The following is a 25,562-nucleotide window of genomic DNA, read 5'->3' on the forward strand; positions in this document are numbered from 1 at the left end:
ATTTTTTCTTTAAGAACATGGGCCTAAACCTAAAAAATTCATCTTAAAAACATGTTCAGTGTTTATGCCATTAGAAAAAGATTTGTATGTCCTAATAAAATATGTCTTGTATATCTTCATTCCAGGTTTGATGTTTCTTCTGGAAGAGTCTTACTTGCAAGAGATTAACATTTGCAACTTGGCCAGTCAGGGAGGACTGAGGTAGTACTGGACATCTGAGCTGCAGGAACACATTCAAGCATTATAAGAAGTTATCTGTCAGTGGCAGGCTGTCTTGACTGCTCTTGGTATGAGTTAATTCCAAATAGCATTTAAGCATAGCAAAAATGTTTAAATGAGCCCCTGTCGTGGACAAGATAAGTAATCATACTGCAGTTTGCATTTGAACACTCCAGCCTAATCACACTGAAAGAATCCTCATTTTCCTTGACCTTCCAAGCTTATCCTATTCAGCAGAAGCCTAGGCTTGCCAATACTGTTCAACTTACACTATGTTTATTTTTCACTCTTTGGTGTTATTTCAGGTTTTAATCCCATGCCAATTACTAGGATTAGTCTTGGTAGCCCTTTTAGTCATGCTTTGTTTCCTTAAGAGCTGACCTTAAGACAAGTCACTTGGTTCTGCATCAAGTACTCAGGAAGAACAAATCTTATTTAAATCAGCAGGAAGACACGCTTTTCCTAGTGCAGTGCCATTATTAGTGAATTCATCAATCTGCTTCATGACTGTATTTCTGAGGCATAACTGATCACTAAAGGAGATCTCTTGTGTACAAGTGTCTTGCTTTGCAGCTGGTCAGACATGGCACCTTTGGTATGTAATACATTTATTAAGATGTGATAGTCACCAGCAGATTCTTTTTCTGGAACATAAGGGAGCTTATTTAAATGTGGTTCTGGTTGATACAAATTAGAACATATAGAATACCTTGTGGCCTCTGTAGTCACTAAGAAACACATCAGAAATAAAAAAAAAATCAGGCCAAGGAATACAAGAATATACAGCCTCATACAGATGTAGGATTTCCTAGTATGGCCTAAATATAATACATAAAGTAGTATGTATTTCCTGGATTATTTTTTATATAAAGCAATTTCAACTAGCAATGACCTATAAAGTGCATGTCAAACAGAGCTGGTGCATAGAAATGACTGAGGTGTGTGGAGAGAGTGGGGGGCCTTAGGGCTGATATCTGTAGTAAAATCATACTGGCTGCAGTAGGGGCAAGATTAGATCCGTAAGCAGCAAATTAGTTGTGTTCATTTGAAGACTAAGTTCACTTCTTATTTCAGGGTAGAAACAAACTTTACCCCATGATAAGTGCCTTGGAATTGTTAAATCTTTTCATATCATTACACCATTTGTTGCCCTTTGAGAAGGACACAAAAAGTATTGACTGAGGTAAGTAGGTCATTAGCTGAACCATCTAATTTATCTTGCATTCTTCAGACACTATCTCTGAGCTGATAGTTTGAAAAGCAAAAACAGCTTTGCGGGGTTTGTTAATAGCAATGAACCAAACGTGCTGCTAGGACTGGGCTAGAGGAGCTAAGAACTACATTTAATTATCAAATCAATGTCAATTAAAATTGAACTCAATGATTCAAAATTAATTATATAGGTCACAAAATGAGTGCAGCCAAAAAGCAAATTATCATGTCAATGTATCGAGGTAAGTCAATTCTTTAAATAAAAATCAGAAATAACAATAGAGTTTTAAGTCCCAGTTATGGGTGTTTTCCAAAGTAGAGAAATTAAGAAAATTGACTTAAGCAATTAGTGTTCAAAACAAGTTACTATACTTCAAAGTAACCTGCTACCCTCTTTTAACCCTCTCCTTTCCCATGGCCTGAATCAGACAGCTGGATTTACCAATTTTCATTTCTCTCTATAGCTGGCAGAGTCAAACTGGCAAGCAGCTGAGTCTTAAGTTCACCTGCTGCATTCACCAAGGTACAATTTCCAGGTGACAAAGTTGCTGTGATACTGCAGGTGCAGTGCTCACTGTTGCATCTGTGACTTAGACTCCAATGAGGGCAAGCTGCATGTACTCATGCACTGTTCTGTGCCTCAACAGGAGTTGCAAGATTGGCATTGCACAGACAGAGAGTGCCAGAACTGCTCTGGGCACAGATAAAGAAGCAAACCAGGTTTTTAAGGGTTTTTTTTTTTGTCACTGTTTCTCAAAAGAGAGTATTGGGTGGAGACAGCAGTGCTACTCTAAGCCAATACTTTTCTTTGCCGGTGTTTGAGATCACATTCTCAAATGTTGAAAAAACACATGAGGATAACATGGTAAGACGCAACTCCTGACTGACCTGATACCAGTGGTGCTACATTATCAAGAGTTGGGAGAGCTATTGTCTTCTATTTGATTATCACCACCTTAGAAAACTGACCAGTTTTGGGGTAAGCAGAAATACCTGAAGGAAGCTGAGGGGTGACTTGGGTCAGGGGAGTGTAAGGATAAAAAAAAGAGGTGGAGGCAGGTACAGAACCCAGGTCCCATTTGCTAATGAATGCATGTAGGATCAGAGTATTTCACATTAAGTGGAACAGCTTTCACAGAGATATTGAGTGCTTAAAATAATTTATAACTTGCTGGTTGGAGCTGGCTCTTAGGAGATGGCAGTTGTGGTATCTATCAGGAGAATTTTGAACATTTGTTTCCCATATACCAGTAGCTCTATAATTAACTAGGAACAGCACCACTCTCGTGAAGGCAAGAAAAAAATGTTTGTGCTACAGCTACTAGGAGATGCAAGTCTAGAAGGGTTATCCTAAAATGACAGGCATTGCTCTACAATCCAAACTGAGGAAGGCAAGTCAGAGAGGGCTGGGACTTCATGTCCTCCTGGCCAAGGCAGTGCAAAGGCAGACTGTGCTCTGGCATCAGGGAGTCACTCCCCAGGGAGGGCACATGTCCTCCTCCATGGTGCAGCCTCTGTGCCATGCTCCAGACTATGATCCTCTGGGAGCATGCTCCTCAACCAAGAATAATTTTGGAGCTATTTACGTCTGACTGTTTTCAGTGGAAATTAAGGGTCTGTCATTTTACAGAATCTGGAGCTTAGTCCATAGTTTCCTTGATTCTTTATTTAAAAATAAAAAGAGAAACACAACGTGAAAATACCTTGTGGTTTTAGGGGGTTATTTTGCTGCCTTCCTGAATGAGAGTTAATGATGTTACCATGTGTCCTGTAATTCACCATACATGTTTGCATGACACAATACTAAAAAAAAGAAAAGAGAGAAGGAAGTTCCCCAGTCAACATGTAGACAAAAATAGGGATAGGAGGAAGAATTAAGTGAGAGAAGTTGGATTGTTTAGAAGAACACGGCCTTTGGAGTTGCAATACTGAGGTCAACAGAATTCTTCAGTCACTGAAACTTATGTTGAAGTTTCTTGCCCTTGAAAAAAAGACATCAGGCCCACAAGACCTAGCCTTGCCTTGATTATCTCTGGTAAATTTTATTTCCTTCAGCTTAATGTTTCCCAAGATATTAGTCCACAGTCAGTCTGGGGCTGCAACAATAAAATCTTGTTCTCACTAAGATGAGAACACATGGGGGATTGTCTATTTGAAAATTCCTATTTCTAAAATTAGTGTATTTTAACCAGCTTTGGCAACCACCACCAAGAAGAGCCCTGAAAATATGAGGGGCTGGGTAAATAGAAAGTTTTATTGACACAGCTTTCAGCCTTACTACAAGGAAAAGGCTTGAGAGTATAAGATTATTTCAACATGTAATGTGAAGCTTTGACATCCCCCAAAGTATAACTGATGGTTAGCAACCAGCTTCTCCATTTATTCAGCTCACTGGAAGAGCAGTTGATGTTTTGGAACTGTGTGACCATCAGCCATTCATCAAACCTTATGTCAGCACTGGCCATGATAGCTCAACCATGAGAAGCATTATGGCTTATCTCCAGGAGTTTCTTCATCTAAAAAGAGGGAGAATGATTTTACATCTTCTTGCTATGTATTCAACTTAAATGAAAGATTAACAAGATGAAATCTGTGTTCATAGACAATCTCTGGAGAGTATTATAATATACTCAGCTACAAAGTACACAGTTAAATGAATAAGTCACTGTTGCTATTGCAATAGGTATTTGATAAATGGCAATACTGAAGGTGCCAGCTTTATACTTCAAACAAAGTAATTGTTGTTTAATGTTTAATGCTCTATATCCATCACTGTAGCATTCAAGAAAGTATCATGATGTGTTTTTTTCAGGTGATGTTGCTCTAAATTGCAAAATCTACAACTGAGCTCAAAATGATGAAATGAAATAAAAAATGAGCAAGCCAAGGCAAAATGTGTTTTTCAAATGTGAACTAAATATGATCTCAAAAAGCAGATTTTTTTGGTGGTTCAGGATACCATCTCGTACCAGAGATCCTACTGACAGGACTCTTTTCTCAGTTCCTTTATAAATATTGTGGGTATTCCAGATCAACTGTATTAAGCATTCCTCCCCTTGCCACCTAACATCATAAATTCTTATTGCATACAATCTTTTTTGACCATTCAGAGCCAAACCTTTCCTTTTCTTAGGCTGTCAGTTCTTGTTACAGAGCACTAGGTCCTCTGTTCATCTTCAGGCTCAGCTCACAAGAGTCTCTGAGAATCACTATTTCTTTTTTTAGCAAAAGGGACACCCCAACCCTGCATTTGGAAGCATTGCACCATTTAGGCATGTTTCCACAGCAACACTGTCTATTTTAAGTTGTATCACCAGAAAAGAAGGAGGCTGCCATCCATCCACCCACTTACCATCTCCCTCTAGACATTCTGTCCTTTTGTATTTTACATCATTTAACTAGTGGGCTTTCCCTGGTTTGGAAAAAAAAAACAAACAAACCCAACACCAGAGCAGTTAGCATGTACTTTGTTGTGACGTCATTCTGAACAAATCCTTCATGAACACTCAACCACAGGTATTGACTGAGTTATCTCATGGGTTGCCTAAGCAGAAGAACATACTGCTTCCTTGTCCAGCTGGAGCAACACTGAATAAAATTAAGCCAAGTCAGAGTTCTAGGTTGAAGATCTTTTCAAATGTCTTGACATGTACTAATTATACTGAACTTTCAGCTCAATGTAGCCCAATACAGCCCATTGCCACAGTACTACTTCCACACAGCACAACCTGGTAGGGGCAAATTGCTTCATTTCAAAGGATTTTACACTTCTCTGTCTCAATGCTGCAGACATAAAATCATGTTTCTCCAAGAAATTAGCCAAGAAACTATCCAAAAGAGTACAAATGTTGAGATTCCTTCTGTAGTTTCCTAACTTCCCCATTAGCATCCATTCTCCATTTTGATGCCCTTGGTTAACTTCTTGTCTTTGAACTCCTACTCTATGAGACACGCTTTTACTGATCCCCTTCAAATATCTACTTGTTGGCGTACTCAACTTTAAGACTGTGGCTTTATATCTGTAAAGTACAACACACTAAACTCGGCCTTGTATTCAGCATAGGTAGGCACTGTCATGTTTAACAGAAGATGAGTAGTGGGAGATCTCTGCAGGCTTTGTGGCAGGTTTGCCTAATAAACACCCTCTGGTTTCTTCAGCTTTCCTCATCTTTCGAAACAGGTCATGGGTGAGGTATAAAAAGCCCTCAGAGCAGGATAAGGCTTTGTACCAAGCACTGCTGAGCTGCAGAGGGGGAGATGCACGAGAAAGCAGAAGGAGCCAGCTGGAATGCCATTTTACAGGCGCTGTCCTTGCTGTCTGTGATAACTGCTGATTTCATTGCAGAGATCATTTACAAAAAGGAAGAGAGCCCTTCACCCTTTTTGTCCACTGATGCCAAATTTTCTTGTTATTAATTTATCAATCACAGCATGTTTTATACTAAAATTATGGGTGTCATAATATTGCTGCTGCTAAATATACGCCAAGCCTCCTTACCATAAAAAACCCTCACTGACCCCCCACTAAAGCTTAATTTTTAAGTCATTTGTGAATCACTGTGGGCACTGAAACTCACCCTATTTCTCTCTCTTTACGTGGGGAGCCCAGGACCTTAAAGCAGAAATTTTATTTGTGCAGTAAAAGTATGGCTCATTAATGTGGCTTGGTGTTGATATATCCATTGGGAGAGCTGCACCTTAGCTAACACCTTTGAAATGAAATGTACAGCAGCAGAGAAAATTCTGATTTAAGGAGGCTGAATGTGTTCATAATACGACATGCTCATCTATTTGAAATTTTGTTTTTAAACACTTTTCCCATTCTTCTCTCATACCACACAGACTGTGATAAAATACTACTTTCAGTTTGGTGATAGGTTGTACTGTTTTTTTTTAATGGAACTTGACTGAGTTAATTTTTATCTCAGCATAAACCTCATGTGATGCAAATCCACAGGCTTCACTGCACCAACATATAGGCAAAATTTGCTGAAGGAAGACACAGAGTACACATAGGGTACTCCCTGGGAAGGGGTGAATTAAAGCAGCAGATTGTTTATTGTGCATGAGAACGAAGAAGGAAAGGTTCAGGTAGCATCCAGTATTTTATGTCAGGGAGAGGTAGATTTTACCCATCTGACATGATCACATGCCTCTTTCCCTATGCTATTACAAAAAAATCCCACTACTGAACTCAGATATGTTTAAATACTTTGAAAGGGGCTACTATATAAGTGGCTGTGTGGGAAAGAAGTGGGAATTTAAGCAGGTAATGAGTTGCCTGAGAAAGAAAGCAACAGACTGTGCCTTTCTTACCAGACAGGGAAACCAGAGAACCACATCCCATTACAGTGAATAATCAGTGGCAATCTTAATCTGGTAATAATTTCATAGTATTCTCTAGAAAAAGGTAGGAAATATTTAGAATTTAAAAGTATTGGTATCTCATATGCTAATAGTAAAAAAATAGTAGCAAACAGTGAATCTATAATGACTTTAAGATCCTGCATTTCTGCCTCATGGGAGTGAATTGGATGCAAAATCCGTGATAAGCACGGCAAGAGAAACACTGTTGGTGAACAATAATTTTCAGTTTGGTTAAAGTGTCAAAAGACAGAAAGAAGACAGTTAATATGAAAATGTACAGTCCTTCAGAGTATATTCTCTCACTGTCTACCTCTGATGTGTTCAGCTCACACTCAGCTCTGCTTTCACATTTCGGTGACTACATTGGCTTAAATGAAATTACACCAAACACGAACCTGCTTCTTGCTGCCATGAAAAATAAATTGCCATCCTCCTTTCACTCTAGGATTTCATGGGCTCGGACAGAAAGCAGGGTCATTGCAGAATGGACCTATGGGCTTCTTGGAACCCTGAATCTCCTTGTTACTGAAAGCCTGGGAGGATTTGCTGTGAGAAACAATCATCACAAAACTCGCTGCAATCTGCTTAGCTCCCACAGAGGATAAAAATTATACAGTCAGAGGGAATAGTCTTTTCTAATACTATCCTGTCTTGAAACTCCCATTTCCAGTTAAAACAGTGAAAAGCTGACAGCTGAGTGTCTGCTATAGGAATATCTGATCTCTCCAGAGGGCTGTGATGAGGCGAAGACCTCTGTCTCTCCCAGGAGAAGGAACAAAGGGTGAACTAATGATGCTGGGGTCACTCAGCTCCTCCTACACCTCTTTATGTGCTCAGGACACACAGCTGTGCAGCTGACGAAGTCACATGAAGTCTGGCTCCCCTTTTCTTTGTGAGAAAGCAGGTGCATCTCCTCTCTGACTGCTCTGAAATGTTTCCACCCGGAACAGTCCTGCCGTCATCCTTTTAGTGTGCAGCACAGCCATTGAGGGGCATTATGAGATGAGGTGGGCTGCTGTGACAATAATACCTTCTGCAGCTTTTTATGTCTTACATCCCACATTGGAGCCATTGCCTCCCAAGCATCTCTAGCACAGAGAATCATAGAATGATTAGGGTCTTGGAAGGGACCTTAAAGATCATCAAATTTCAGTATGTTAGAAGCTGGAAAACTGACTATGTATTTGCTTTAGCACATCCAAAGTCTATGAAAATAGTGTCTGGGAGGACTCCACCTTCTCAGACTGTGACCTGTTTAGAAAGCATTACCCTGAGAACTCTCCCAGAGAAAACCAGGAAGTTTTCCATAGTCAAACCCAAGGATTAAATCGGGAAGAACAGAGAATCACTTTCTGTTGTGAGCAGATCTATGTCTTGTCTACAACCACATCCACTATGAAATTAATTAAGAGGTGGATGGCTTTCCTTATTTCACGCGAAGGTAAACATAGTAAGATGAAAGTTCACATCCCTTCTAATTAGAGTGAAAACGTTATTTTCCAAACTGTCACGAGGAGAAATACTTTTTAAACACTCAGCAAGCCCTACTACAAACCCGAATTTTTTGCTTAAAATGAAAATCCCAGCAGCTCCGTCGCTTGACCACGCATAGCGTCTTCTTTTCTTCCCTCCCTCCTTCCTCTGTGTCACCTCTTCCAGAAAAGCAGCTCTGACGGAGAGTTCCAGAGGGCAGAGGACGGGATGTCTAATGCTGGACCTTTCGCGGGCGGGCCGGTCCAGAGGGGCGGCAGGGGGTGACAGCGCCGTGTCCGGCAGAGGGAGCGACAGTGGCAGCGGTGCTTGGGACCGCCCCGGCGCCCATTGGCTCGGCGGCTCCATATGGGGCTCGGCGCGGCTCCATAAAGGCAGCCCGTCCGCCCGTCCGTCCGTCTGTCCCCGCCCGGCCATGCCCTCGCCACCGCCCGCCCTGCCCTTGCTCCTGGCTGCCTGCTGCCTCTGCGCCCTCCCGCGGGGCTCAGGTATGTCCAGGCACCGGGAGGCGGGGGCGGAGAGGGGGAACACGGCAGAACCCCGAAACATTGAAAGGGTCGTCTCCCCTTCAGGGGCGCCGTCGGGGCTGGGCTCCGCGGCATCCTAACGCTGCCGTGTCCCTGCAGGGTTCCCGCAGCCTTTCTCGCGCTACTGGGACGGTGTGGAGCTGCCCCAAAAACAGGTACGTCTGTCGCTGCCGTCTGACAGCGATGCGCGGTGGACAGGTAGGGCAGAGACGGTCCAACCTGGGACGGGCTGACCGGGAGAGGTGGGAAACGAGACTCGCCCGTGGCAGGGAAATGAGGAAGGAAATGGGCAACGGACTGGGAATACCTTATGAAATCCCTGAGGGAGGAGGGAGGCTGGCGCCCTTTGCTGCCCGCAGGGGTAGGTGGGACAGGTGTGGGCAGGGGTGTGATGTGCATCAGGGTGCAGAATAGGATACCTGGGTAACCAAAAGCCGGGAAGGCTAATAACCAGCCAGTCCCGACTCCCCCAGTGAAAACACAGATCCTAAGGTATGATAGACACACTGCTAATGTCTAATCTTTACTTTTTAAAGCAACTGGCACTGTGTTTCAGTCAGTGGATGGAAATGTCCAATGAACCCCAGGTAAATTGACTCTGGTAATGTGTTTGATCTCTCTTCCAGACATAGTAATTGTCCTTTATAACCCAGAGCACTGATGTCTGCTGGTGGCAGAGCCTCTGCCAGAGAGCCAGTGGCTCTGGAGAGCAGGGAGAGTTTGCTGGTGTATGTGCTCTCCTCCCTGTGGAGCTAACACAGACCTAGAGAAAGAAAAAAAAAAGTGCTTTTCTTGCCATCCCAGTAGTACCTAACACTGAAGCAAGAAGCGCCAGACAGTGCTGCAGGAGTTATAGGTCCTGTCTGGTCCCCTGGGTGCTTGGTGGGTTGATGGGTTTTCTCTGGGGTTCTCAGAGGAGAGGGGAGTGAGAAGAAATTTTCACAGCTCATTTCTGCTCTAGTGTCTCTGGCTCAGAACTTGCAAACACTTCGGAAAAAAAAAAAATCAGTATCTGAAAGCTCAGCCCCACTGCATTTGATATCGAGCCCAAGGGTCATTTTCAAAGAGGAGAGAAAAATATTTGCAGGAACAGGAAGTATCTGGAAATTTTAAACATTTTGTGCTGGTTTTTTCTTTCTGAAATCTTTCAGTTTTTTAAACCAAAACCTGAGGAAAACAGTTCCCAGAGTCCATTGTTCAGGTGTCTTACACTTCACTTCCTTTGGAGCTGTAGTTATTTCTCATCTAATGTGATTGCATGCATAAGCAAACCACTCTCCTGTGGCAATGAGTATGGGACAGTGTATTTCAGTATACAGTTAAAGATTATAGAATTGATCTGCTGAAATGCTTGTAGATGAAAATGAGCATAGATTAAAAATGCCAAACCCCAAAACTATTCCTAGAACAATTAGCATAAAAAATGTATTTTAAATATAAGAGATTGATTTAGGTCTCTTTATAGCACAAAACTGTATTGACAATAGTAGTATTGTGTGTATTCTCCTCATACAAAATACTAGTTTTTCAGGTCATAATAGCATCAGTAGATCTTTCCCTGCTCTGAATGGTTTTAGTGAATCTAAATTGTGCTGGGATCAGAATCAAGCCTGGAGGAGACTGAGGGGAGACCTCGTTGCAGTCTACAGTTTCCTCGTGAGGGGAAGAAGGAGGGTAGACAGTGATCTCTTCTCTGTGGTGACCAGTGACAGAGCCCGAGGGAATAGCCTGAAGTTGTGTCAGGGGAGGTTTAGGTTGGGTATTAGAAAAAGGTTCTTCACCCAGAGGGTAGTTGGGTACTGAAACAGGCTTCCCAGAGAAGTGGTCACAGCACCAAGCCTGACAGAGTTCAAGAAGCATTTGGACAATTCTCTCAGGCACGTGATGTGATTCTTGAGGTGTCCTGTGCGGGGCCAGGAGTTGGACTTGATGATCCTTGTGGGTCCCTTCCAACTTGGCAGATTCTGTGATTCTGTGAAAACTTGTACACCACATCCTTCCAGTAAATGTATTAAAGTACTCTTTGGTTTTTTTTCAGATCTCCAGCTCTGTTTTGGATCTCTGTTATTCCATATTCAACAGCATGCATAAAAATGAGGTAGGCTGTAATTGCTTTTGTTTCAAAGCACCCGCTCCTTAAAATTAAAAAGCAAGCCCTCCAAACCCAACTTTTTGATGTTTCTCTCCAAATAAATGTTTTAAGAGATGTAGGAGAGTATATAAAAGATTATTTCTTCTTGTTAGTAGTTTGTATGTAATTCTGAACTACATTAAACTATATATGAAATTGCTGGTTTTCACCAATTCAGAGCTCAAGAACCACAACATTCTCTTACAGCCAGTCAGTATTTAAACCTGACTTTCACTTTTTAATAATACAGGGTTAACTATGCTACAAATATACATAAAATTTGATCAATAGAATAACTTAAATCATGCTGAACATGGAGGTGTATGATTTGCTTTACCAATTTTAATAGTGTATTTGAGCTTGAGGTTTTTTTTGTGTTTCTGACTCAGATTAAAAAGATTAAATTGAGGAGTTATTGAGTATAGCTTTTTTGCTGGTGCAGTCATATTAGGTCCCAGCTCAATGTCATCTCTGCTTTATATCACTTTTTTATTATCACCACTCTATTAAGAACTTTTTCCATAAAATTCACTCAGCCCTGGATATGTTAAAAAGGCAAATTTACTTGTGGAGTTTGAGTTCTCTGTTGTCTCAAAATGGGAGTAGATTGTCCAAGACAAAAATAGAAAGTATTTTGACATGTGTTTCAGTATCTCTTCTTGCCAGTGTCTTTAGCTTATTGTAATTCCAAGCATACTTTCCTAAAGCAACCATAAAACTCTATCATATTGAACTTGATTGTATAAAAAATTCTAATATTTCAGTCATAAATGTCTAATAAATGTTTTTGAGTTTGATATTGACTCCTATGCTTCCACAGCTTAGCTAATGAGGGAACATACAGAATCATCTAGTAACTTTGAACAGAGTCCTTTTTACCTTTCAAAAAATTCACCCTCTGTTATGTGCCCTCAAGATTGGGAGCTGAATCTCATAAAATATCCTTTCAAAAATATGTCTAATATCAGCTATATATCTGCAATATGATTTTTAGGTATGGTCTAATTAAAGTGGAAGATTGAATATAAATGTGAAATATGGAAAAAGAACTATGTAAAGTTTTACCCAGCTGATCAAATCTATTACATGAAGTTGTACTTTCTTAGCCCACAAGGAATCTTGTGTCTATGTAAGACTCAAATATGAGTCTATATGTAGTGCACCCAATGAAACAGTTATGAAATCCTACTGATTTCAGCTGAACTTCAACTTTCACCATCACACTGTATTTATGTGAATTAAAAAAAAAATTAGTCAGAGTTATAGATTATGTACAGAATGTAGGTGGTGTTTCAAGAGAAGGAATGAGGCCTAAGCACTATGAAAGGCAAAGTCAATGGCAATTTGGGACTTGAACTCCACCTGGGGAACTTAAAATATTTTGTGAGACTAAGACTATTTAACATCAATGTCTAATGACACTTAGAAAGAAAGCAAAAAGAGCTATCTAAACCTAGCTACATCACAATCACCTCACTGAACATTTGCCTAAAGTCAAACCAAGACACTGTTTAGAAGCTCAGTTTTTACCATGTTTCTTCCACATAGTAACCTCTCACTGTTATAAATTAGCTAGGATAGTTGACACTGCAGGTTAAGTCATGAGTCAGTCTCTATCTTTGCTTGGTTTGTAATAATCATATCAGAACAACGGTAGCATTCACACTGTCTCTTTGATGTACTCTCCTTCTTTGTATCCTTAAAGCACCTTGATTGAGCAAACATTTTTTTCTTCCGTAGTGTTTTATAGCCCTGTAAGTTGATGTCAGTTGCTCTATAAATTGTCTTGAGGCTTGAACCAAAGAAATCTTCTTCTCGTACCGTGACTCAATGATCCTTGTGGGTCCCTTCCAACTCAGCATATTCTGTGATTCTGTGAAATGTGATTCCCTCCTTCTTGCTCGTACATTTTGTCTTTTAAAATTCTTCCTCTCCAGTTTCCCATCTGCATGTTTTCCTGTTTTCACCCCCTGTCTTCACGTCCTTGCTCATTTTATGTGCTTGTTTTTCAAGCCCACCCCAAGTAACTAAACCCAACTGTTCCTATGGCACACAAAGCCATCCCATTCCTGGCTGGCTGTGAGCATGCAGCCTGGCAGCCATGTCGTGGGCAGGATGGCTCCCAAACCAGGCTGCAAGTTCAGGGCTGTGTTAGATGAGGAGCTTAGTCTGCTCACATAAAGTCATGGGCAAAGTTTCTATTCCTTGATGTAAGGCTGAGTAGAAAAATGAGCAATTTTCTGAAGAATAAAGATTTTAGAGGAAGGCTTAAAACCAGCAATCATTCTTGGGTTAAAACCAAGGGCAGTCTGAAAGGTGAGGAGCAGCCACATTTTAACAAGGTAAGAGCTATCAGTACAATTCAAGCCTGAGGAGTAGAGCTGCTGCATTTGCTCCAGGGTGAGCTCTGCTTCCCCTACCAGAGCATGGCTGTGCTTTGCTGTACAGTGAGGGAAGCATATTGAATGATGGTAATGAATGCAGTAACATTGATTAAGGCAAGGCTTGAAATCAATCTTTAGAAAGATCCATTTGCTGCTGTTCCAATATCTGTGATAAGTGTAAAGTTATCTCTCTTCTCATGTGGAGTTCACCAGCCTCATCAGTAATAGAGGATCTGTACCAAACCAAAGAAAAGCTGGCATGTTGATTAACTTACACTATCTGCTTGCAGGAATCACAGATCGCTTCTGCAAAGTTTACAAAGAAGGTATGTAAATGTGAAGACAAGCAAGTAGCAGTGGGCAGGGAAGTATGTCCTTTTCCTTGTTTCTTTTGCTGCTTTTTTAAAGTCAGCTTGGGGTTTTTTTCAGTGGTTGGGAAGTGATCTGTGCAGACCCTGCTTATACCTACCCTATGTGTAAAGATTTCTTTTATACCTTTTCTAAACCCTGTGAATCTTTAATTTTGGTAATTTAGTATATTTACACTAGACAGAATGGATAAGATCTTGACAATGCCCTTTGGGCATTAATTTTGAATCAGCATTCCAGATGAATGGGCATTGGGGACTATCAACATCTTGTTTGCATGCTGCTGAAAAAGGCATGAATTATCAATATTCTGATAGAATGGTACCAAAATTTGTCCACAGATCTATTGAACCGAGTTAAAGTACTTTGTTATTATGTTTTATTTTACAGGACAGTCATGGGACTCTGGGACGGCCTTTTTTCCTTTTCAGGGTATCTGAATCTCTTACCTTCTAAAGATTCTGAATCACAGACGATATATGTCCATATAACAGGAAAGCTGTTTCTCTTCACCAATTCTTGCTGCAGTTGTTTTGAGTAGAGGCCAAATATCCCTTGCTTGAAAGCTGAGGGAGCCATTTGCTTAAAAAGCTCTGATTTGACTAAAAAAAAACCAAGATAATGAGAACTTGGGTAGTAATGGATTACACACATTTTTTTTGTTTGAAGATATGCTGCTGCAAGTGTTTTATCTTGAGCCAGATCATCCATGTGGCTTGTATCTCCAAGACTGTCAAGGTGCACTGATGGTAAATGCATTAGATAAAATGTGCCTGAGCTGACTGTCCACTTGGCCTGAAAGGTCCGGCCAGTAAGTGATGTGACACTGCATAACAGAATGAAAAGCCAAAGCAAAATTATCATAATTTCTCTCATGTCTTTCACCCATTGGCTTGCTGAGCTATGACATGGTCTAATGCCAAATGAGCTGGTTTGCACACACTCTGATTAACAAAAAACTAACTTCTAGGAATATTTTCAACATATTTAAAAAAATTAAAAATATTATCAGGTAGGTCATATCAGGTAACCAGAGTCCCAATTAACTGTCATTTGCATTTTAGCTTACTTCAAGTGTGTCCAGCCAGGTTCTCTCTGTGCTGGTATTTGTATATTCTTTCTTAGGCATGTGCAATTCCCCAAGGGATTGAGACCAAAACCCTGAATGAGAATGATTAAAGCCAGAATTTTAGCTGTTTGGACAGAGGCTGAATGAATATTTCTGAAATTCAAACATACAACCCACCCTGCACTGATCCCCTGATATTTGATATAGGAAATCTTACTGCAGTCTTCTTATACAGTACGCTGTCTGCATGATGGTGATTTATTTTGGTGTGCTTATAAATCTGGTATCTAGTACTTCTGCACAGTTATCTAATTAATATATTTTTCAGCCTCGAAATGGAAGAACGATCAAAGGCAGTGGTAAGTGGACATCCAAAATTGACAAGAATTTGTTCTGATTTTTTCAATAATGACGATCCTCGTGACAGAGGGAGTTACTGAGAAGCATTACAAACCTAGTACAAACCTAGATACACATGTGAATGTTTCATATGGTCACTAGGAGATGTCTTGACAGAAATGTGATTCTAAGGCTCAGAGCCTTAGAGTGTATGCTCTTGACAAAGGGATTGTTTTCTTGTCTCTTTAAGGTTGAGTAAGAAGGAATTTTCATCCTCTGCAAAATGATAGAAATGGTACAGAAACTGTAAAGTTTAAAGACAGAGGGTGTAGATGGTACTTGAAACACAAAAGCTAGACTTTTTTTGTTCAAAGCCACCTTCAGTCACCGAATCCTACATGAGATCTCCCTAACACTGAATCTGTACATGCAGGTGGTAGTCCTCACATCATAATTAGGACCTTTTTGAGGGTAAACATTCTCTATGAAGAGCAGGGCTGGGGATGTAAGGGAGGAAGAAAATGAGATCTAATAATATCACCTAGCACTTACATATCCATCTTTGAAAGTGTCTACTTAAGGTCTAAGTGAGCTTTACTGGGAAATGGACAATATAGTCAATATACCCATGTACCCTTCTTCAGTCTATTTTCTTCCAATACTTTATCTCACAATAAAAGATCGCCATTTTTGTTTGCAATCTAAGAATTATTTCCAGCTGTTGACTGAAAGGGGTTTGATTGTTTTTTCCTTTTTTTTTTTTTTTTTTTTTTGTTTTGGTTTGGTTTGGTTTTTTTTGGGGGGGGAGTTGTTGTTTTTTGGGGGGATGTGTTTGGGTTTTTTTTTAATGATAAAACCTGCAAAAACCCCCCACAAGTAAAGAATACCCTTGCTGTATATTCAGGATGAAACTATTTTGGAAAGAAAGGAACCAAAGATTTAAGAGAGTGTTGTAGAGCAACATTGCTACTTGCTTGCTCTGGTCTTAGGCACTTCCCTGGGCAATCTGTTGCTTCTCATAGATGAAAGGAACATGAGGAACTCCATGGATCTCTGGTTTGAGCTGATGCAGCTGTTCTTGTTGTTAGGTCCATATGTGTGTGGGAAATGTTTCATAGCTCAGTAGCATGTTGGTGTAGAAGCCACTACTCTATACTCATGCCCTAGCCTAACATACAGCAGTAAATTTTATCCATAGTTCAGCCCCCTGAGCCAACCTGGTTGCAAGATGCATTCCATGCTTCCATACTCTAAAAGGTCAGCAGAGTTAGGACATGGAAAAGAGAAGAACTGTGTGAGGAGGGAGGATTAATGTTTGAGTACAAATAACAGATTTGGGCACTTAACTAGATGTACAGAAGTGAAACTAAGTCATATTCATCTCAACATAAAACATGACATTGTTTTAATTTGTTTCAGAATACCATGGAATATGAAGTTCATGAGTTGATTTACCAGCTTGATGACTTGGTTTACGTAAAGAAAGGAGACTTCCCATTGCACTGGTTGTCTATTATGTGACTCAGTTGAATTTGCTGTTCCATGTAATAAATTTGCAATCATTAATTCTTGTTGTCCCTTTCTTACTGAAGCCTGTCCTAGACTTCATTGGGCTATAGTGTAGCATTGCCTGGTGCCAGCTGTAATCAAAGGAAAGCAGTCATCTCAATATCGACAATTTTCAAAACCAACAGTGCATTTTATAACATCTTCTTTAATAGGGTCATAAACTATAAGCTTGTCCTTTTGACTAGATAATGTATTTCCCCAGAATTTCAGAGTATGCATCCTGAACAACACGGTATTAAAATCATCATGGACATTTTAATGATTTATTTCTTATTTTGAATAACTAAGGGCTTGAGTGTGATTATTGATGAATCCAATGCACTTTAAAAGAAGGGGAATAAGTACTGCTGCTACACACAGACATTTTTTGATGAAATGATGTATTTTTTTTCAGCCTTGCCTTATTGGCTGTCATAAAGCACAAATGAGGCACTTTTGAGAGATATTCTGAACATCTGCTCTTTTTCTCTGAAATCATACATTTAAACCTGTGGTGTAGCCAATTGTGCTTGCACTGCATAGAGTGTTTTGGTAGGTGGATACATTTACCGGCACAAAACTTCAAGTACTAAGCAGTTACTTCCTTAGGAAGAAAAGAAGTAAAAGCCAGAATCTGGGGATACGAACAAGGCTGCAATTCCTGAACACAGCATTGGCTTCCTCAAGCCCTTTGTTATCCTTCTGCCTCCTCTTTGGCTACTCAGTCATACCATGGCATAATACCCTCTCAATTACACTGGCACAGCCACATGTGAACTGGATTGGGAGACACCTTTGTCTTTAAAAACAAACCCTGAGAAACCCGTATTTTGTTGTTTTGTGGGGGTTTTTGTGGGGTTTTTAACTGGATAGGTTCCCAATTTGGGCTGTATTAACACAAGTTTGGCTGGTAGGTAGAGGGAAGTGATGAGTTACTTGGCAATTGTTAGGCCACATCTAGGGTGGATTGTTCAGTTTTGGGCCCCACAATACAGGAAGGGCATGGACAAACTGGAGGGAGCTCATGGAGGGCCTCCAAGGTGATGAGGACTGTATCCCTTACCCCTGAGGAGGGGTGAGGTTCAGCCTGCAGGAGGGATGCCTTCAGGGGTGTCTAATAGACTTTCCAATGCCTATGAGGGTCATCAAGGAGACAGCTGGGCTGCTCACAGAGTGGAGTGGGAGGACAAGTAGCAACGAGCGTAAGTTGAAGCAAGAGAGGTCGAAGTGTCCAGGCAATGCAAACAGTTGTCCAGAAAGGTTGTGCAGTCTCCAGTCCTTGAAGATTTTCAAGACCAGAATAGACAAAACCTGGTCTGAATTTCTGCTTGGGATCAGACTAGAGACCTCCTGAGGTCCCTGCCAGCTTCAGTTATTCTGTGACATGAGTACAATTTTATGCCTCTAACAGGGTCAAGACCTGGCTGTGTTATACCTCCTGTGCCTCCACCTGGGCGGAGGGTGCTGGTGGGGTGGGGTTCCCAGAGAGGCTGGTTAGTTAAAGCCTATTTGTGCTTTCATAGCACCCTATTGCTGTTGTTCAGTGTGTTGTCAATTCCTGTTGGAAATTATTAGCCCTTGGAAAGACTACCAAAGGGATGCTTGCTCCTCGGGCTTCTCAGGTATTTGGAGCCAGCTAGGGTATCCCTCTGGAAGAAAAAACTAAGCCAAATACAAGTGGTGGAGGTGCACTGTGGTAATGCAAATAAATATGAGATAATGATACAAAAGCACAGCAATGGCATTCCTAGCTTATTTCATCTCAGAGGCCAAAGCTGAAGAGTATAACATTTTACACAGTTCTGCATAAATATTTGTATTGGTTTTGTCTGGGATAGAGTTTTCTTCATAGCAGTTTTTATGGTGCTATGTTTTGAATCTGTGACCAAAGCACTGCTGATAACAGAGGGATGTTTTAGCTATTGCCTAGCAGTGCTTGCACAACCTCGAGACCTGTTTCCCACCCCACCAGCCATGAGGCTGGGGATGCACAAGGACTTGGGAGGTGACACAGCTGGGAAAGCTGACCCCAACTGCCAAAGGGATATCCCAGACCATATGGTGTTGTGCTCTGCAATAGACGTTGGGGGAAGGAGAAAGGGACACACACACACACACATGTTCAGATGGTGTTTGTCTTCCCAAGTCACAGTTAGGAGTGATGGAGCCCAGCTTTCCTGGAGATGGCCATCACTGCTGATGTGAAGAAATGAATGAATTCCATGTTCTGCTTTGCTTTACCTATTGAACTGTCTTTATCTCAGCCCATGACTTTTCTCATTTTTACCCTTTGAATTCTCTCCCCTATCCCGCTGGGGGAATCAATCAAGACAACTGAAGTTAAACGACAGCAGTACTGTACCATAGGCAACTCATGCTGTGCTCTCGCAATCAGCAGTAGCTTTCTCCACCCACAAGAGGTTTCAGAAATAACATCTATTGGGGCATTAAAACTGGTTAATAAGACTGATAATAATGGGTGGCAATTTGTGGGTGAGAACCTATCTTATCCTCCTCAGTCATATTCCTGTAGTAACTGTGACTCCTCTGTAAAAAGCACAGAAGAGCTTTTGTTCACTGCTCAGTGCAAATCTTTGCTCCCTGGAGCAATATAAATGTCACGTGTGAAACAGGAGAGATTAAAAATATTGAAATGTAAAGGTCATCCCTGGCCTGAAACTCTTTATGGGCATCCCACTGCAAAACCCACAGCAGAAATTGAGGAGTGCAGACACAGGTGACAACAACCAATAGAAGCACAGAAATATTTCTGAAAAAAAAAAAAAGAGGTGAAAGCTCAGTTCCCATTGTCAGCCAGAGAAGAGACAAATCAAGAGTGACATGACAAGGTATACAAAGTAATGAGTGAGTTTAGAAGAGTAAATTGGGTGCTTATCCATTCTCTGGTAATAAAAAGCACCAAGGAGAGACACTCAATTACACTGAGAGGCAACACATTCCAGCTGTACAGGGGAATTTTTTTTTCCAACAATCAACTCTTGAAACCAGTTGCTGCAGCTTAGAGCATGTGTTTACAGCTCTGTCGGCTCCTAGGAAGGCAGGCATGTTCAGGAGTGCACACCTTCATGCCGCCTAACTTGACTTGAATATCACTTCATGCTGGCCCAGGACCTTAAAAGCCTGGCCTGGTGGATCTGGGCTCTGCGAGGCATTGCTCAGCAGAGCGCACAGCAAGGGACCTGGAAATGCAGTCACCTGTGGGGGAGCGAGTGCTGCCCGGCCTCACGACATGCCACTCACCAAAGAGCCAGAGCACGAAGCACAAGAGGAAAGCCTTCTTGGTGTTTTATGTCACTCTGTCTGGTCCTTTCATGATCTTCTGCCTTGGACAGCCTCACTCCCTTCTCAGCTCCCACAGGGAAGACTCACTTACTAAATCTTCAGGTGATGGCAAGCGGGGAGGGATGGCAAGCGCTGGAGGACAAAGTCAGCATTCAGAATGGTGTTGGGAAAGACTGATATGGAAAAAAATACGTAGAGCTCACTGAGTATGAAAGGAAGTTATTACACATACTGAAGAAAAAGCAGTTGCAGCTTTGCAGCAAAGGGAATGGGTAACTGTAGACAGTCAAATATCATGATATTGAGGAGAGCACAGAAATACAATGTGGAATGAATAAGAAGCTGTAGGAATTATCACATGGGAGGTGCTGCACTGCTGACTATAGGTAAGACTTCATGTACAGAGCAATACAGGAGAAGAAAGAAGGAAACCAACAGCAGAGAGGAAAGGCAGAGGTCAAGGAAAGCTGGCACTGAATAAAGGGAGGTTGCTTTGCAAGAAGGAAAGTGTGAGGAGGGGAATGATAAAATGCTTCATTTTAAGCTCACCACTCCCAGCAGCAGCAATCCATGCCCATGGATGGATACTGCTGGGAGAGCTGAGCTTAAAATGAAAACAGGTTCATATTAAATCTGACAACTGGGAGAATGAAGTGCTGACTGATAGGCAGAGTTATCTTTTCTTGGTCATAAAAATTTTCCTGGGGAACTGACACCTCACTTGAACTCTAAGTTACAAAAGTCCCAGCTCTGAAATAGCTGCAAGCAGCATTTTCTCTCTTCAGTGTTATATCATGGTGCAGTGTTTATTCCTGTGTTTCATTTGATGAAAGATTAGTACCATTGTATTGTTGAGCACAGAATAATAGAATCATTTGGGTTGGAAAAGATCTTGAAGATCATCAAGTCCAACTGTTAATCTAGCACCACCATGTTCACCACTAAATCACATCCCAAAGTGCCACATCTACATGTCTTATAAATACCTCCTGGGATGGTGACTCAACCACTCGCTTGGGCAGCCTGCTCCCATATGTGACAACCCTTTTGATGAAGAATTTTTTTCCTAATGTCTAGCATACTTCAGATAGAAATTGCTCTAGCTGCTTCTGGAGAAGTGGAAGTTTCAACCTTGAAGAGCCCAGCCCTTACACTTTACATACTTTTAATTTATGATAACACCTGTCACACTAACAGCTGTGAGAAGTGACCCAGAGGTGGTCCTGGGAAGCTTAGTGTCTTTGCTTCTGAAATGCTTGTGTAAAACAAGAGAAAAAATCCCAGCATGGAAAAGGAAGTACACAGATTACAGGATCAATGGAAAAGATCATTTGTGATCTGTGAACTCAGGCTGCACACAAACTGAAGTCCTTTAAAAACACATTGAGAGGATTCAAATAATTGGCAATGAGGGCTGACCAATGGCCAGTGAGGTAACTGCCATGTATGCATGACAGGCAACTCTGTCTAGGAACTAAAACCACATCAGCTGACTGCTTGTCTCCACAACTCTCAGCAAGTAATGTGACAGAAGTAGCTGCAGAAATTGAAAAACCCACTGGAGATTAAAAACCATAGCCAGTTGTGCAGAAGATATGTAACTGCCTGACAGGTTGGCCAAAAGCTGCCAGCATCCCATTTGAGTTTCTCTAATGCATGTTAGCCTGTCAAATGAAGTCCAGCTACAAGATGGATATGCTAATTATTCTAAACATAGCAATGAAATGTTTGTTTATTTGCTGGAATCTTAGAGTCAAGCCGTGATCCCAAAATATCTACTGGATGCTTATGTGGAGATCCCTCCAAAGACTTATCTTACTTACCTGTTCCAGACAACTCACACATTGCAATTACCACCCCTCTACCTTATTAAACAGAGTAAAAACATATCTTTGACTGGGCTGGACTGCATAAACTGTCTTAATCCATACAACTATCACTCCGACAGATTTCTGCTCTGAACAACTAGAAGGAGCTGCTAAGTCTCCTTCTCCAGTCATTTTTGGATCTACTTTTCCCACAGTGTATAAACAAAAATATGACTGATCTTACAACTGGTTATGATTCACCACCTAAATTTTGAAATTTCTTTGGGGCAAAGAACCTTGTACACCAAACACCATCTATCTATTAGCCTGCAACCTGCTGCAAGATCAATACAGGAAGTCTGAATGTGAACGTAGAGCAAACTTGAAAGAAAAATAATTTGCATATCTTTACCACAAAGCTTCGGCACCCAGGGGTTTCTACACAGCAGTTCAGATAGTACCTGCTGGATTACTGCATGGGGGAGATGCATACACATAAATACAGGCTTCTGGATATAGGTCTTCAAACATCAACCATAAAAATACCTAAACATGGATTAAAACTTCCAACAGAAAAGGCAAAAATACAGAATGCACATGAGCGGACCTCAGAGCACAGACAGGCAATCATGTGTGACCCACTGTAAAAGAAGCAAAATCCAGCAGCCTCATTCAGTGTAGCACAAAAGTCATACTTCCTCTCAGGATCCCGGAGTGAATTGACATGCTGCAGCCACCCACCCTGTGGGGCAGCATGACCTCTCCAGGGACTACACCAGAGACTCTGCTACGTGAACAAACACCAAAACCAGCCTTTGATTATAACTTGGTAGTCTCATACCACATCTTTTCCCTCATTTTCACAGCTCTGCATAGTTCCACAGCCTGTGTATAATCTCAAATATAACTCAAATTCACTATTTTGTGACTTGCAATAGAGCACGCACTTCCAAGAGAACAAGGGTGTTTAGGAATTGCAATATTGGGACCAGTCAGCAGAGGGAAACGCCAAGATCAAATTTGGGATGGTCAAAGCAGAGGCACTCCCAGCCCTACCCCACTGCACTGTGCACTGGGCTTGACCCACTCCCAGCTCAGGTGATGGATGAGTTCAGCATCCCTTGCACTCACTATGACAAGACTCTCTGAGGCCATAACTTGGGATGCTTCCTCTCCTTACAAAGAAAGTGAAGGTGACAGAAGATAGCAAGCTTATAAACACACAGATTTCAGCTCAAAGTGAACTACAAGCACTCTGCCCAACTGAGACATCTATCAACAGCACCAAGTCCTCTAGACAGGTAAAAGAACAAGAGCTTTTCCAGGCATCATTCCACCTCCATGCTTCCATCTGCCCACAGCTTCATTGAATTGTGGAGCAGCATGTACACGCATTTTCTAATGGGTGTTATTGAAAACATCTATTTTCCTTGACAGACAGTTATGCCATGCCATAACTGAGTCAGGAAAGTAATGCTACATCAAGATAAACGTGTTTTGCAGTATCAGTAACAAGAGAGGTGCCAGAGGAGCTATGTTTTGAATTTTTTTTTGCTTTAATTTGCACTAAGTTACATGCCAGCCTCAGCTACTGGTGACTGAGCTAAATTGAAACCTGTAGCATGAGATATAAGAGAACTAGTCATGTGCAGAAATACCATGCAATTAATATCTTGTTTTAAAAGAAAATGAGCACTTTGGTGGTCAACAGGACAAGCAAAATTATTTCTATTAGATTGTACTTTAAGGAGTATTTTGTATTAAATGAAAGACAGTTTTTATTACAATTTCATTAGTATAATTTCATGCTTTGCATTTATTTCAGTCAGGGCATATGTTAGAGCTCTTTCTTTTACAGAGCTACCTATTTCCAGGTTACTGGTAGGAATCAGCTCGTGGTTTCAGCTCTCCTTCATATCTGCCTAGAACTGCAGATATGAAGTTAATAGATGAGGACAGGTGGATAAGCAAGAAAATGGTGTCCTGACATAAATACTGTTTTCTTAGGAGAAAGGCCAAAAACTAAAGGGAGTAAGGCAGCTGAGTAGGGAATGTGTAAAATGGGAAACAGGATTTCTGAGCTCTAGTTCTGGCTCTCTTCATATGTAACAGTACCCTTACATTTTAGTGAGTCACCTAAGGGTATGATTTCCATACTTATCAAGTGCTTTATTGAACAGGGGCTTACATGTGGGTATGAAGCTAAGCATACACGCTACTAAGATGGCACCCTTCTACCTTCCTCCTTTGAGAAAAAAGGGTATGATTACTTAGTCTCAAAGTTTTGCTGTGCGTTTCTGTTCACAAATACTTCAAAATCATCCAGAGTACCTATTAGTCAACCTGGATACAGCCCCAACTTTCCAAGGAAGTCAAATGCTGATGATCTCGATATTTGTCTGATTTTGTTCCCAATCCCTATGTTTAGAATAAATAATGACATTAATTACCATAATAGATTAGTAATATTTGTTCACAGAGTTTACCTTATAATCAACTAAGAGAATTTATGGTCAAATAAAACTTGTTTTCTGCTTACCTTAATGTATCATTATTTATCAGTGCAATCAGTGCTACTCCAGTAAATGTTTAAGTACTCCTCAGTGTACGTTTTGTAAAACTGGTTCAAAATCGAGTTCTGCATTTTTCCCTTTCAGACTGGCAACACCTCTAAAAAAAAGTAAAAAATAACCCCCAAAACTTTTCTCGCTGTTCAATCCCCACGTATCTTTGTATCTATACTTTCTCTGCTGATGTGTTGTAAGGCAGCAGTGAAGTGCCCTAACTCCGTTTCCTCTTCAGCAGCAAAACATTTGATGCCTAGTGAGTTGCATTCACTTTTTAAAAGTGCTGTGGAAGGAAGAACATGTCTAGAAAATATCAGTGATTCTGTTGTGTCAGTGTGACATCAGGTATAAATGCACAGCAAGAAAGGCCAGAAAATATCCTGACATTCCTCTTGCTTGACAAACTTTATAGCATAAATGAAAGAATATCACTCAGTAATTCCTGCCACAAAGGGAATAATTCTTTGCTTTATTCTATTGTGAAATGCTACCTCACACCATAAATTTTATATTCACTTCTTGCTGATATTTATGCTCATCTTGCCTTCATGGTCTATATCTCTCATTCTATTTTTACAGTATTTTCATCTCCACTGTCATGTTTCAGTTTCACACCCCTTGAGAACTATTTCTCCCAACAACAGCTTCTACTTTACCCTTTCCTCCTCTGGTTGCCCTAGCACAGAGCATCCTGGTACAGAGGAAGGAGGCAATGCATATGCTCTGAGGAGGAACATGCCATGAAGCAGACACTAGAGTAAATTCCCTTTGAGAGGAACTGTAGCTATTAATACTCTCAAAGTAAGTTAAATGCTCCTGGATAGGGAAAAGTCATTTTACTTTTCTAAAAAGCTGCAAAAACGACTATTCCTATATGGGCTATTCACTTAAGAGTTGGACTTGATGATCCTTGTGGTCCCTTCCAACTCAGAACATACTGTAAAATTTAAAAAAGTATATGGATTTATAGAGGAAAAAAGATGGATTTGGGGGGGAGGAGGGGTAAGGGGAAGTACACCCCTTCTTAAGTTCTTGATAACTTTCATACTCATTTGTACTATGGACAAAAACTGAATTTGTAATCTGTGTTGAGAGAAGACATGGCTTCACCAGTTTCTATATCCTTTGCCATAATAGAGACTTAGTGTCATGATGGAGCATTCTAAAAAGAGTCAGATGTTCATTATAGTTTTATGAGCAATAAGGCTTTAAAACAGAGGGTTACTAA

At 40.9% G+C, this 25,562-nt stretch overlaps 1 protein-coding gene across 2 annotated transcripts; it reads left to right on the top strand.

Moving 5' to 3' along the window:
* The first annotated feature begins 8,351 nt into the window (after positions 1-8,351).
* NMS (neuromedin S) lies at positions 8,352-16,674 on the top strand. Of its 2 annotated transcripts, XM_064646321.1 has the most exons (8): positions 8,425-8,777; positions 8,916-8,971; positions 9,353-9,403; positions 10,855-10,914; positions 13,622-13,657; positions 14,091-14,132; positions 15,098-15,128; positions 16,528-16,674. In XM_064646321.1, exons 1-8 carry the CDS (start codon positions 8,507-8,509, stop codon positions 16,542-16,544), a joined length of 564 nt encoding a protein of 187 aa, XP_064502391.1. In that variant the 5' UTR covers positions 8,425-8,506; the 3' UTR covers positions 16,545-16,674. The 2 variants fall into 2 exon arrangements, with proteins under 2 accessions (XP_064502392.1, XP_064502391.1); XM_064646322.1 differs by lacking the exon at positions 9,353-9,403 and having other exon boundaries at positions 8,352-8,777.
* The last annotated feature ends 8,888 nt before the right edge of the window (positions 16,675-25,562 follow it).

The sequence above is a fragment of the Pseudopipra pipra genome, chromosome 2, assembly GCF_036250125.1.
Source record: "Pseudopipra pipra isolate bDixPip1 chromosome 2, bDixPip1.hap1, whole genome shotgun sequence".
NCBI lineage: Eukaryota > Metazoa > Chordata > Aves > Passeriformes > Pipridae > Pseudopipra > Pseudopipra pipra.